We start from the raw sequence: 12,096 nt of genomic DNA, 5'->3' as shown, positions 1-12,096 counted from the left end.
CCTTCCTGAGCGGTATGACGGCTGCGTGGTCCCATGGTGTTTATACATGCGTATTATTGTTTGTACAGATGAACCTGGTACCTTCAATTCGCACACAAATGCTTTGTTTGTAAATGATGTCTGAGTGTTGGCGTGTGCCCCTGGCTATCCGTAAATTAAAAAACAAGAATATTGTGCCGTCTGGTTTGCTTAATATAAGGAATTTTTAATTAGTCATACTTTTACTTTTGATACTTAAGTATATTTTAGCAACTACATTTACTTTGATACTTAAGTATATCCCTTTAAGACCATCTGCCACAGGGAAGATAGCTTTATGGCATCACAGGATGTAGGCTACACATTTTGGCGCAATGGGGTCTCATGTACTTAGTATGAAACTGACACAATGCATGAAAATGCCAAGGAAATATGTTCACAGTGAGTTTGCTCAGTGAAGAGTTAATTCCAAGCCACTGGATGTATTAGGGGTGCTATCTGTTGTGAAGCCAATATGTTTTGTTGTAATTTTACTCAAATCATATTTTATTTGTCACATACACGTCTTTAGCAGATGTTATTGCGGGTGTAGCAAAATGCTTGTATTCCTAGCTCTAACAGTGCAGTAATATCTAACAGTAATATCTAACAATTTCACAACAATACACACAAATCTAAAATAAAGGAATGGAATTAAGTACATATAAATATTTGGGCAAGCAATGTCAGAGCGGCATAGACTAAGATATAGTAGAATATGATAGAATACAGTATATACATATGAGATGAGTAATACATAGACTAAGATATAGTAGAATATGATAGAATACAGTATATACATATGAGATGAGTAATACATAGACTAAGATATAGTAGAATATGATAGAATACAGTATATACATATGAGATGAGTAATATATAGACTAAGATATAGTAGAATAGGATAGAATACGTATATACATATGAGGTGAGTAATACATAGACTAAGATATAGTAGAATATGATAGAATACAGTATATACATATGAGATGAGTAATACATAGACTAAGATATAGTAGAATATGATACAATACAGTATATACATATGAGATGAGTAATACATAGACTAAGATATAGTAGAATATGATAGAATACAGTATATACATATGAGGTGAGTAATACATAGACTAAGATATAGTAGAATATGATAGAATACAGTATATACATATGAGATGAGTAATACATAGACTAAGATATAGTACAATATGATAGAATACAGTATATACATATGAAATGAGTAATACATAGACTAAGATATAGTAGAATATGATAGAATACAGTATATACATATGAGATGAGTAATACATAGACTAAGATATAGTAGAATATGATAGAATACAGTATTATATATATATATTGTTTAGAACTATCATCTAGATCTCATAGACTGTCACTCCTTGCACCTGTTGCTCCTTGACTGAATATGAGTGGTTACATTTCTCTAGCCCCATCCCTCAGCTTAGGATAGACAACTGGCAGGCTCAGGCTGTTGTACCTTTAACTTGAATAACAAATACAGATTTTGTTAATACAATTTTTGGAATCTATACTGACCCCTAAAGAGACATTGAAATACAGGACAGTAAGAGCAATCTGGTCTCATAAACGGATGTGTCCAAAGACAGAACAATCCATCCATTGGCTTCACATCAACCAGAAGGCAAAGACATTTCCTAAATGTAGCATGTCTTTATACAGAAACATTTTCTGTAAAATGTCATGTTGATGGTGCATTGGTCATTTAGATTACAATCCATCATGATGCTGTTATGGGACTCATACTGGTGAATTTTGAAGCACTTTATCTTAGCATTACACTACTTCGTATGGGCTCACCAAAATGTTTTCTTTAATTCGTTTTGTTTGAAATGCCTCTATGGGCTACCCCCATAGACTTTACCCCCAAACCAAACAAGCAAATGGCCTCTTTCCCGAGCAAATTCCCGATCAGAAGTTATGAGCAGCGCACCACCCCACAATGGGACAAATGGGGATCAACTGATGTGCAAACAACCAAATAGTTATAGAATTATTCCTATAGCGCCATTTCAGTAAATAAAGAGATTCATGTCATTTTAAAAGAAACACATGTTCAATCCAATGTTTCATGTTGTTGGAATAATGTTACCAATACTGAGAAAATACAACAAAACAGTTTCTTCTTCTTTTTTTTTTTTTTATATAATGAGCTTTTATTGAAAGTACATGATCAATGACAAAATCGTTTGTGTCATAGGATACATCAACTAAATTATGTCTTCATCAAATAAATAATACATTACTACAACACACAGTGTTTACAGTCTACTCCTTTGCACAGACCAAAAATACTTTAAGTCAATAGCGCAAACCTCAAACAAAATAACCCGTGGGGTTTTACAATTGTGTTGTCTACAACCCAAATCTTGGAAACCCCAAAGAGGATTGCATTTAGCCTAACAAAGATCATAGAATTTGTCTGCTCATAAAATCTGTGCTCATCTGATTTTTCTGTGAATAAATAAACACATTACTATAGTCAAACGTGAAATTACTCCCTCATCTCTTCCAGTTAATATCTACATCTAACAGCGTATATATATATATATATATCACAAAACAATGATCGCTAAGGGGAGCGTCTGTCTAATCTACCAGGGTCTCCACATGTTAGCATTGACAGCTTGTGGCACTGGCTGGGGCCGGTTGGGAAGCGAGTTCGAGTGGTTCTCGATTCTGGAGCCAACGTTGGCTTTGAGGCTCAGGAGTCTCTGCTGAATCTGGGGGAAAGCCCTGGAGCTCTGGGCGCAACAGTTCTGACAAGCTGGGTCGACGGACGCTGACATGGACTGCTGGATGAAGTCGTTCACCCGCTGACACGAGTCTTTGTCCAGGTTTGTTTTGGGGATCAGAGCGGTAACGCGCTGCAGGCAGGCTTTGTACCCTTCTTTGTAGCTGTCTGATGAACCTGGAAGAAAAATAGGCGAAAGTTTAGTTTAATGACCCAATGACAAATGTACAACTTATTCATACAATACAGTACACATATACAACATGAAATAATTAGCTTTCTGAAATAATACTCACTTTTGACTGGAGATGAAGGGAGATCTCGGAGGAATCGGACGGTCATCTCCAGAATATTGGCTTTCTCAAGCTTCGAGTATGGAGCGTTGTCTTTGCCGACCAGAGGGAGGATGAGAGTCTTCAAGTGACCGAGGCTGTCGTTGATGCGTGCGCGCCTTTTCTTTTCCAACAAAGGCTTTAGAGTCTGGAAGAAGCGATAAAAAGCCATTAGTAACTCGAAAAGGGTAGAGCATTGAACGAAAGCTACAGTATAGCGAGTTGATGATAAACACATTTGACTCTTAGTTTCTCTTACCTTTCTCAGTTCGTTCGCTTCTTTCCTCTGGGCCACCGTGGACCTTGAGGGGACAAGCTGGGTAGTCTCGGGAGTGATTCTTGGAGTCATGTCTTTAGCTAGAAGTTGTGCTTTTAGGAGAGAGGCGATGTGCTCTTTGCGAGGCGGTGAGCTGCTGTGTGCTGAGCGGAGGGAGAGCGCTCTATTTATGCGAGTCTCCCGCGTCGAGGGAGGGACCTCCATCCATTGTCTTGGAGTCTTGACGCAGGGGACTATGCCTTTGGGACAGCAACACATGCACTCGACTTGACCATCTGGCCTGTGGGGATATATGGTTGACATTTGGCTTCCACAACTGGCATGTCTCACTGCTGGTATTGCATTTTGTGGTAGCTATAACTTGAAAGCGATTTAAAGTTTCATTCATTCATGTGCACCATCTACATCATTGCCTATAACCTACATGCTTATATAACACGTGGGATCCTAAACTATCCTGAAATCCAATTTTAAAGATAAAACTGTATTTTTATGATAACATCATGTTTAATAAACAGCAGTAAGGTTTATTCGGAAGCATTTATTAGATAGCCTACAACTTGCTTATTGACACATTGTAAATTGCGTTATTTGCACATTGGGCTACTGGACCATAATGAACTTGGGGGGGGGGGGGGGGGGGGGGGGGTCTTACAACCAAACAAGTTGTATTACTAGTTCTTATAATCATGCTTCTATTCAAATGTAGATTCTGGGTCTAGGTTTGTTTTCTTCAGTCTTGATTCAGAGTTAGGACTCAGGCAAATGTAGCCAGACAAACGTTCTAAAATAGTAAGGCGATGCGATGCGATTCCAAAATGTTGAAAAACAGATCCCCAAGCCACGCTATGTATGGATTAACATTTGCTTGTCCTAATCAACATGTTTTCAATGCAGTCTATCTGAACAAGGACATTCACCTGTGGCCAATACCCTTCTTAAATGGGAGGGGGGGGGGGGGGGGCAATGCAGTGGAACCATAGATGTTTATAAAATAATGAAATGTAGATTGTTTGAATTATTTATGTCAAATAGCCTACATTCTGTTGATATTTCAATGCATGACAGGAGATTTATTTCCAAATAAACACCGTTGTGTTAGCCTACTCAGGTGGACTTTTCATGTATCACTATATGAACCAAAATGCAGAAGTTGTATTTATACATTTTGTAATTTTATGTAAGTCTTTGTCAATAGAGCGCTCTCGTTTGCTCTGTGCAGCTATGAGCTGCTGTTAAAAACTCACGCGCTCGGCACGCGCCATGGATGCGCAACAGATGGGCGTCTGTTGTACGCCCATCCCCCACGTCTCTGCCATTGCGCTGCACTTGTTCCGTGTCCCGTTGCCTACCCATGTTCTTGATTTGTGCTCCCGTCACCTATCTGCGTGTTTTTTCAAACATATTTGGCGTCAGTAGCCTATATTCCATCTGCATGATGGTGAGTGGGGGTAGGGACAATGGTTTACAACACCATCTCTAACAGTTTTGCACCAGAATTAGAAGCTCAAACGTCAAATTTCAAAGTGTTTAAGGTTAAGTTTAGGCATTAACCGCTCATTTTTAAGGTTAGGGTTAAGTGCAGGCACTCATTCCAAATTCTTAATGTTAGGCATTAACTCTGACAGTCAATATGTGACATAATACACCTGGTTTTGGATTGTTAAATCCTGGTGACACTGTATTGGCTTGTCAAATCTTCCCGAACAGGCGTGTGAAGGCTTCTTAACAGTCAATTGCAGCCTATATGCTACAATGTACTGTGCCAAAGTATAGAAAAGTATATGTCCTATACTTTGTCCATTACTTCTAGATTACATTAAGCTACACAATTTATTAGGCTAAATTAAAATACAAAGTCTCTCCAAACAATTTATGCATTGGTTATTCAATATTGCTTATCGAGGTGACCTTGCACCATCCATGTGCTTTGTAAATATATGTTGCATCCTTAGCTACATTTATAGTGTAAGGGAGATGGAAGTTATCATATAGGCTTACACTGTTGCAAGCTGCCCTTGCTTGTAGTCTCTTTGTGAGACAGCTAGGGCACTAGACGGTACACTGTATGGCCAGATGGTACACTGTCCTTCTCTCAGCACATATCAAAGCTGCAGGCTAAAGTTAAATCTAGACTTGGTTTCCTCTATCGTATTCGCTCCTCTTTCCCCCCAGCTGCCAAACTAACCCTGATTCAGATGACCATCCTACCCATGCTAGATTACGGAGACATCATTTATAGATCGGCAGGTAAGGGTGCTCTCGAGTGGCTAGATGTTCTTTACCATTCAGCCATCAGATTTGCCACCAATGTTCCCTATAGAACACATCACTGCACTCTGTACTCCTCTGTAAACTGGTCATCTCTGTATACCTGTCGCAAGACCCACTGGTTAATGCTTATTTATAAAACCCTCTTAGGCCTCACTCCCCCCTATCTGAGATATCTACTGCAGCCCTCATCATCCACATACAACACCCGTTCTGCAAGTCACATTCTGTTAAAAGGCCCCAAAACACACACATCCCTGGGTCGTCTTTTCAGTTCGCTGCAGCTAGTGACTGGAACAAGCTGCAACAAACACTCAAACTGGACAGTTTTATCTCAATCTCTTCATTCAAAGACTCAATCATGGACACTCTTACTGACAGTTGTGGCTGCTTTGAGTGATGTATTGTTGTCTCTGCCTTCTTGCCCTTTGTCCTGTTGTCTGTGCCCAATAATGTTGGTACCCTGTGTTGTGCTGCTGCCATGTTGTGTTGCTACCATGCTGTGTTGTCATGTGTTGCTGCCTTGCTATGTTGTCTTCTTAAGTCTCTCTTTATGTAGTGTTGTGTTGTCTCTCTTGTCGTGATGTGTGTTTTGTCCTATATTTATTTATTTATATATATAGGACAAAACACACATCACGACAAAAGATATATATATATTTATATATACACACACACACACAATACCGTTCAAAAGTTTTAGAACACCTACTCATTCAAGTTTTTTTTTAAACTTTTACAATTTTCTACATTGTAGAATAATAGTGAGTACATCAAAACTATGAAATAGTGTAACAGTATAACTTTATGGCGTCCCCTCGCCCCGACCCGGGCGCGAACCAGGGACCCTCTGCACACATCAACAACGGTCGCCCACGAAGCATCGTTACACATCGCTCCACAAAGGCCGCGGCCCTTGCAGAGCAAGGGGCAACACTACATATTGGTTTCAGAGCAAGTGACGTAACTGATTGAAATGCTACTAGCGCGTACCCGCTAACTAGCTAGCCATTTCACATCCGTTACACTCACCCCCCTTTCAACCTCCTCCTTTTCCGCAGCAACCAGTGATCCGGGTCAACAGCATCAATGTAACAGTATAAATTTAAACCGTCCCCTCGCCCCGACACGGGCGCGAACCAGGGACCTTCTGCACACATCAACAACGGTCGCCCACGAAGCATCGTTACCCATCGCTCCACAAAGGCCACGGCCCTTGCAGAGCAAGGGGCAACACTACATATTGGTTTCAGAGCAAGTGACGTAACTGATTGAAATGCTACTAGCGCGTACCCGCTAACTAGCTAGCCATTTCACATCCGTTACACTAGCACATATGGAATCATGTAGTAACCAAAAAAGTGTTAAACAAATCAAAATATATTTTATATTTGAGATTCTCCAAATAGTCACCCTTTGCCTTGATGACAGCTTTGCACACTCTTGGCATTCTCTCAACCAGCTTCACCTGGAATGCTTTTCCAACAGTCTTGAAGGAGTTCCCACATATGCTGAGCACTTGTTAGCTGCTTTTCCTTCACTCTACGGTCCAACTCATCCCAAACCATCTCAATTTGGTTGAGGTCGGGGGATTGTGGAGGTATGTCATCTGATGCAGCACTCCATCACTCTCCTTCTTGGTAAAATAGCCCTTACACAGCCTGGAGGTATATTGGGTCATTGTCCTTTTGAAAAACAATTGATAGTCCCATTAAGCCCAAACCAGATGGGATGGCGTATCACTGCAGAATGCTGTGGTAGCCATACTGGTTAAATGTGCCTTGAATTCAAAATAAATCACAGAACGTGTCACCAGGAAAGCACCCCCACACCATAACACCTCCTCATCCATGCTTTATGGTGGGAAATACACATGCAGAGACCGTTCACCAACACCGCGTCTCACAAAGACACAGCGGTTGGAACCAAAAATCTCCAATTTGGACTCCAGACCAAAGGACAAATATCCATTGCCCGTGTTTCTTCACACAGTCTCCTCTGTACAGTTGATGTTGAGATGTGTCTGTTACTTGAACTCTGTGAAGAATTGATTTGGGCTGCTATTTCTGAGGTTGGTAACTAATGAACTGATCCTCTGCAGCAGAGGTAACTCTGGGTCTTCCATTCCTGTGGCGGTCCTCATGAGAGCCAGTTTCATCATAGTGCTTGATGGTATTTGCGACTGCACTTGAAGAAACTTTCAACATTCTTGAAATGTTCTGGATTGACTGACCTTGATGTCTTAAAGTAATGATGAACTGTCATTTCTCTTTGCTTGTTTGAGCTATTCTTGCCATGATATGGACTTGGTATCTTCTGTATACCCCCCATACCTTGTCACAACATAACTGACTGGCTCAAATGCATTAAGAAGGAAATTCCACGAATTAAAAAGGCACACCTGTTAATTGAAATGCATTCCAAGTGACTACCTCATGAAGCTGGTTGAGAGAATGCCAAGAGTGTGCAAAGCTGTCATCAAGGTAAAGGGTGGCTATTTGAAGAATCTCAAATCTAAAATATATTTTGATTTGTTTAACACTTATTTGGTTACTACATGATTCCACATGTGTTATTTCATAGTTTTGATGTCTTCACTATTATTCTACAATGTATAAAATAGTAAAAATAAGGAAAAGCCTTGAATGAGTAGGTGTTCTAAAACTTTTGACCAGTAGTGTACATATTTATTTAAGAATCTTAACTAACTTGCCTAGTTAAATAAAGGTTAAATTTAAAAAACTTGCCAGAAATGGATAGGCCTACGCATTGTTTTTGCACTCGCCCTTTTACCCAAATGAACTGCCGCGAAGTCCAATTTGAGAACAGGGCTTTCGAGATCACACACAAAATCCTGGAGGGCTTTCTGTTAGGGCCCTCTTTGTCCATAATTTGGCGTGGGTATCCCATCTGTGCAAGCTGAATGGACAGTGATCCTTTGTTGGGGAATACCTCGAAATGTGGAGGAAATTATCATGTTTTTGTTGGCCACTGTATCGGAGATGCTGTGCATCATGGATGCGCTGGATGAGGGGTCACACAGCAGCTATAGAACAGACAAGTGTTCCGTTTTAGCTGGGATAATGTCTGTGTGCATCAGGATATAGGCTACATGAGCCATCCATGTTTGTCAACGAGATGTAGGCTAGTGCATCTATTTCAGTATGACAGTACTCCCAGTGCAAGAAACCATTTCATTGCCAGATTATTTTCCAGTTAAGACTATCCAATGACTATTTTGCACATTGAAGATCTAAACTATTTAATTTAACCTTATTCAATTGGCATATTTTCATGATCTAATTCACGTCAATGTGGTACAGGACTACACTATGAAAACCTTAGAATTATTATTCTATTGACCTATTATGTTGTAAATAAGATCATGCTATGCATCATAAATGGTGAGATTCTGGGTTTGAGCGGGTTCGCAGACGCAGTGCACCCCCTCTTTGAACTCGTTATGAAAACGGCATGAGACTGACACGAGCCAACATTTCAAGACAGATGGGGGTCAAATGAAAATTCAGTGAAGCATAAAGTGGAACATCAAGCTTCTATTTGGGGTAGACTAGCCTTGTTGGAACAGTTATTTGAATATTATAAGAATGCCATGGATTTGCCATCATGGAATGTAAATGTTCCAATATTGAATGGATCCAGATGTTAAATATGTATAGGCCTACATCAAAACTGTATTTGCTAGCATAAGTTACCTATAGTGCTATGATGGTTTCATTGTTGTCCATAACGGATATTTATTGCCATTCTAGTGGCATATAGAGTCATAGGCTACCCTCCTATAGGTCTTTAGCAGAACGATGGAGTGCTTATCTATATACAACACCCTCGTGATGACCAGCCAATGAGTACTGTTACATGCACACAATAATGCTATATAAGAAGAATAAATTCCCTTATAATCCTGTTCACATGGACACATCGGAATGCCATCAGGTTTCAGATAAGTGCAGAAAACCGCCACTCAAAATGAACGTTCTAATAAACAGCGACCATGTTGCTTTTGAGAAGCATATTTGATTCTGAGTTGGGACATATAACGTTTTAATGTGAAAACTACTTCTAAGACACATACATTCAGTTGTTCTGAACTTACTTCACTCGCCCTAAAGAGGGAGGCTCTCGGCTGGTGCTAGCACATGCGCAGATCAAATACATTGCTGAAACGCCCATGAAGGTGTTTACATATCCTAATAATTCTAAAGATTACTAAAAAAAAACAGATGTTTTAATCGGCATATGCTTACTCCGATTTTGACCTTATGCTGATTCAGATAAGTAGAGTAAGGTGTTAACATGACTTTTGCATAATCTGCCTACTGATACTCAACACGGGGGGCCCCTCAGGACTGCATGCTTAGTCCCCTCCTGTACACCTTGTTCACCCACGACTGCGTAGACAAACACCATCAATAAGTTTGCTGACGGCACAACAGTGGTAGGTCTGATCACCGACAATGATGAGACAGCATATAGGAAGGAGGTCAGAGACCCTTCTCATCGAAGGGGCTGTAGTAGAGCAGGTTGAGAGCTTCAAGTTCCTTGGTGTCCACATCACCAACGAACTCACATGGACCAAGCACACCATGACAGTCGTGAAGAGGGCATGACAAAACCTATTCCCCCTCAGCAGACTGAAAATATTTGGCATGGGTCCTCAGATCCTCAAAAGGTTCTACAGCTGCACCATCGAGAGCATCCTGACTGGTTGCATCACTGCCTGGTATGGCGACTGCTCGTCCTCCGACCGCAAGGCACTACAGAGGGTAGTGCGTATGGCCCAGTACATCACTGGGGCCAAGCTTCCTGCCATCCAGGACCTCTATACCAGGCGGTGTCAGAGGAAGGCCCTAAAAATGTTCAAAGTCTCCAGCCACCCTAGTCACAGACTGTTCTCTCTGCTACTGCACGGCAAGCGGTACCAGAGCGCCAAGTTTAGGTCCAAGAGGATTCTAAACAGCTTCTACCCCCAAGCCATAAGACTACTGAACATCTAATTAAATGGCTACCCAGACCACCTGCATTGCCCCCCCCCCCCCCCCCCCACCCCCACCCCCTTTAAGCTGCTGCTAGTGTCTGTTATTAACTTGGCATAAGTCACTTTAATAGCTCTACCTACATTGTACATATTACCTCGCTAATGTTATTTTACTGCTGCTCTTTAATTATTTGTTACTTTTATTTCTTTTTTTCTTAAAACTTAATTTTTGGTTAAGGACTTGAAAGTAAGCATTTCACTGTAAGGTCTACCTACACCTGTTGTATTCAGCATTTCACTGTAAGGTCTACCTACACCTGTTGTATTCAGCATTTCACTGTAAGGTCTACCTACACCTGTTGTATTCAGCATTTCACTGTAAGGTCTACCTACACCTGTTGTATTCAGCATTTCACTGTAAGGTCTACCTACACCTGTTGTATTCGCATTTCACTGTAAGGTCTACCTACACCTGTTGTATTCAGCATTTCACTGTAAGGTCTACCTACACCTGTTGTATTCGCATTTCACTGTAAGGTCTACCTACACCTGTTGTATTCAGCATTTCACTGTAAGGTCTACCTACACCTGTTGTATTCAGCATTTCACTGTAAGGTCTACCTACACCTGTTGTATTCGCATTTCACTGTAAGGTCTACCTACACCTGTTGTATTCAGCATTTCACTGTAAGGTCTACCTACACCTGTTGTATTCAGCATTTCACTGTAAGGTCTACCTACACCTGTTGTATTCAGCATTTCACTGTAAGGTCTACCTACACCTGTTGTATTCAGCATTTCACTGTAAGGTCTACCTACACCTGTTGTATTCAGCATTTCACTGTAAGGTCTACCTACACCTGTTGTATTCAGCATTTCACTGTAAGGTCTACCTACACCTGGTGTATTCAGCATTTCACTGAAAGGTCTACCTACACCGGTTGTATTCGCATTTCACTGTAAGGTCTACGTACACCTGTTGTATTCGCATTTCACTGTAAGGTCTACCTACACCTGTTGTATTCGCATTTCACTGTAAGGTCTACCTACACCTGTTGTATTCGGCGCATGTGACAAATAACATTTGATTTGAATTAGGCTGAGAAGTGAGTTTCCCCACATGCTACATTCACCCCCCATCTCACTCCACAGCATTAAGCTATGTGCAAACGCAGATCCGGGTCACAGTACCATTGTAAAGAGCATCACACTGCTTGCTTAATGAGTACAGCTTTCTCCTGATTCAGCTCTTAACGGGGCTCAAAATCATCCCTTATGGCTTGCAAACACATGCGACTTCCCTCCTAAAGCGTCTGACCCTATCTCCCCACCAAAAAGCCAGCCTTTCGGGAGTGCAAGTGGGGACACTTCAGGCTATGGAATGAGTTTCACAGATCCTCATCTACTACATTTAGTTCCATCTGACCAT

General features: G+C 40.9%; 1 protein-coding gene across 1 annotated transcript; it reads right to left on the bottom strand.

Moving 5' to 3' along the window:
* Positions 1-2,196: 2,196 nt before the first annotated feature.
* On the bottom strand, positions 2,197-3,658 carry LOC139542048 (transcription factor HES-2-like). Its single transcript, XM_071347041.1, has 3 exons — positions 3,380-3,658; positions 3,085-3,268; positions 2,197-2,965 (listed from the first exon to the last, which is right to left on the bottom strand). The coding sequence occupies exons 1-3, from the start codon at positions 3,653-3,655 to the stop codon at positions 2,649-2,651; spliced, it is 777 nt and encodes a 258-aa protein (XP_071203142.1). The 5' UTR covers positions 3,656-3,658; the 3' UTR covers positions 2,197-2,648.
* Positions 3,659-12,096: the final 8,438 nt, after the last annotated feature.

This window comes from Salvelinus alpinus, chromosome 17 (genome assembly GCF_045679555.1).
Source record: "Salvelinus alpinus chromosome 17, SLU_Salpinus.1, whole genome shotgun sequence".
Lineage (NCBI taxonomy): Eukaryota > Metazoa > Chordata > Actinopteri > Salmoniformes > Salmonidae > Salvelinus > Salvelinus alpinus.
The sequence above is the reverse complement of the archived record's forward strand: the minus strand, read 5'-3'. Positions and strand labels throughout refer to the sequence as shown.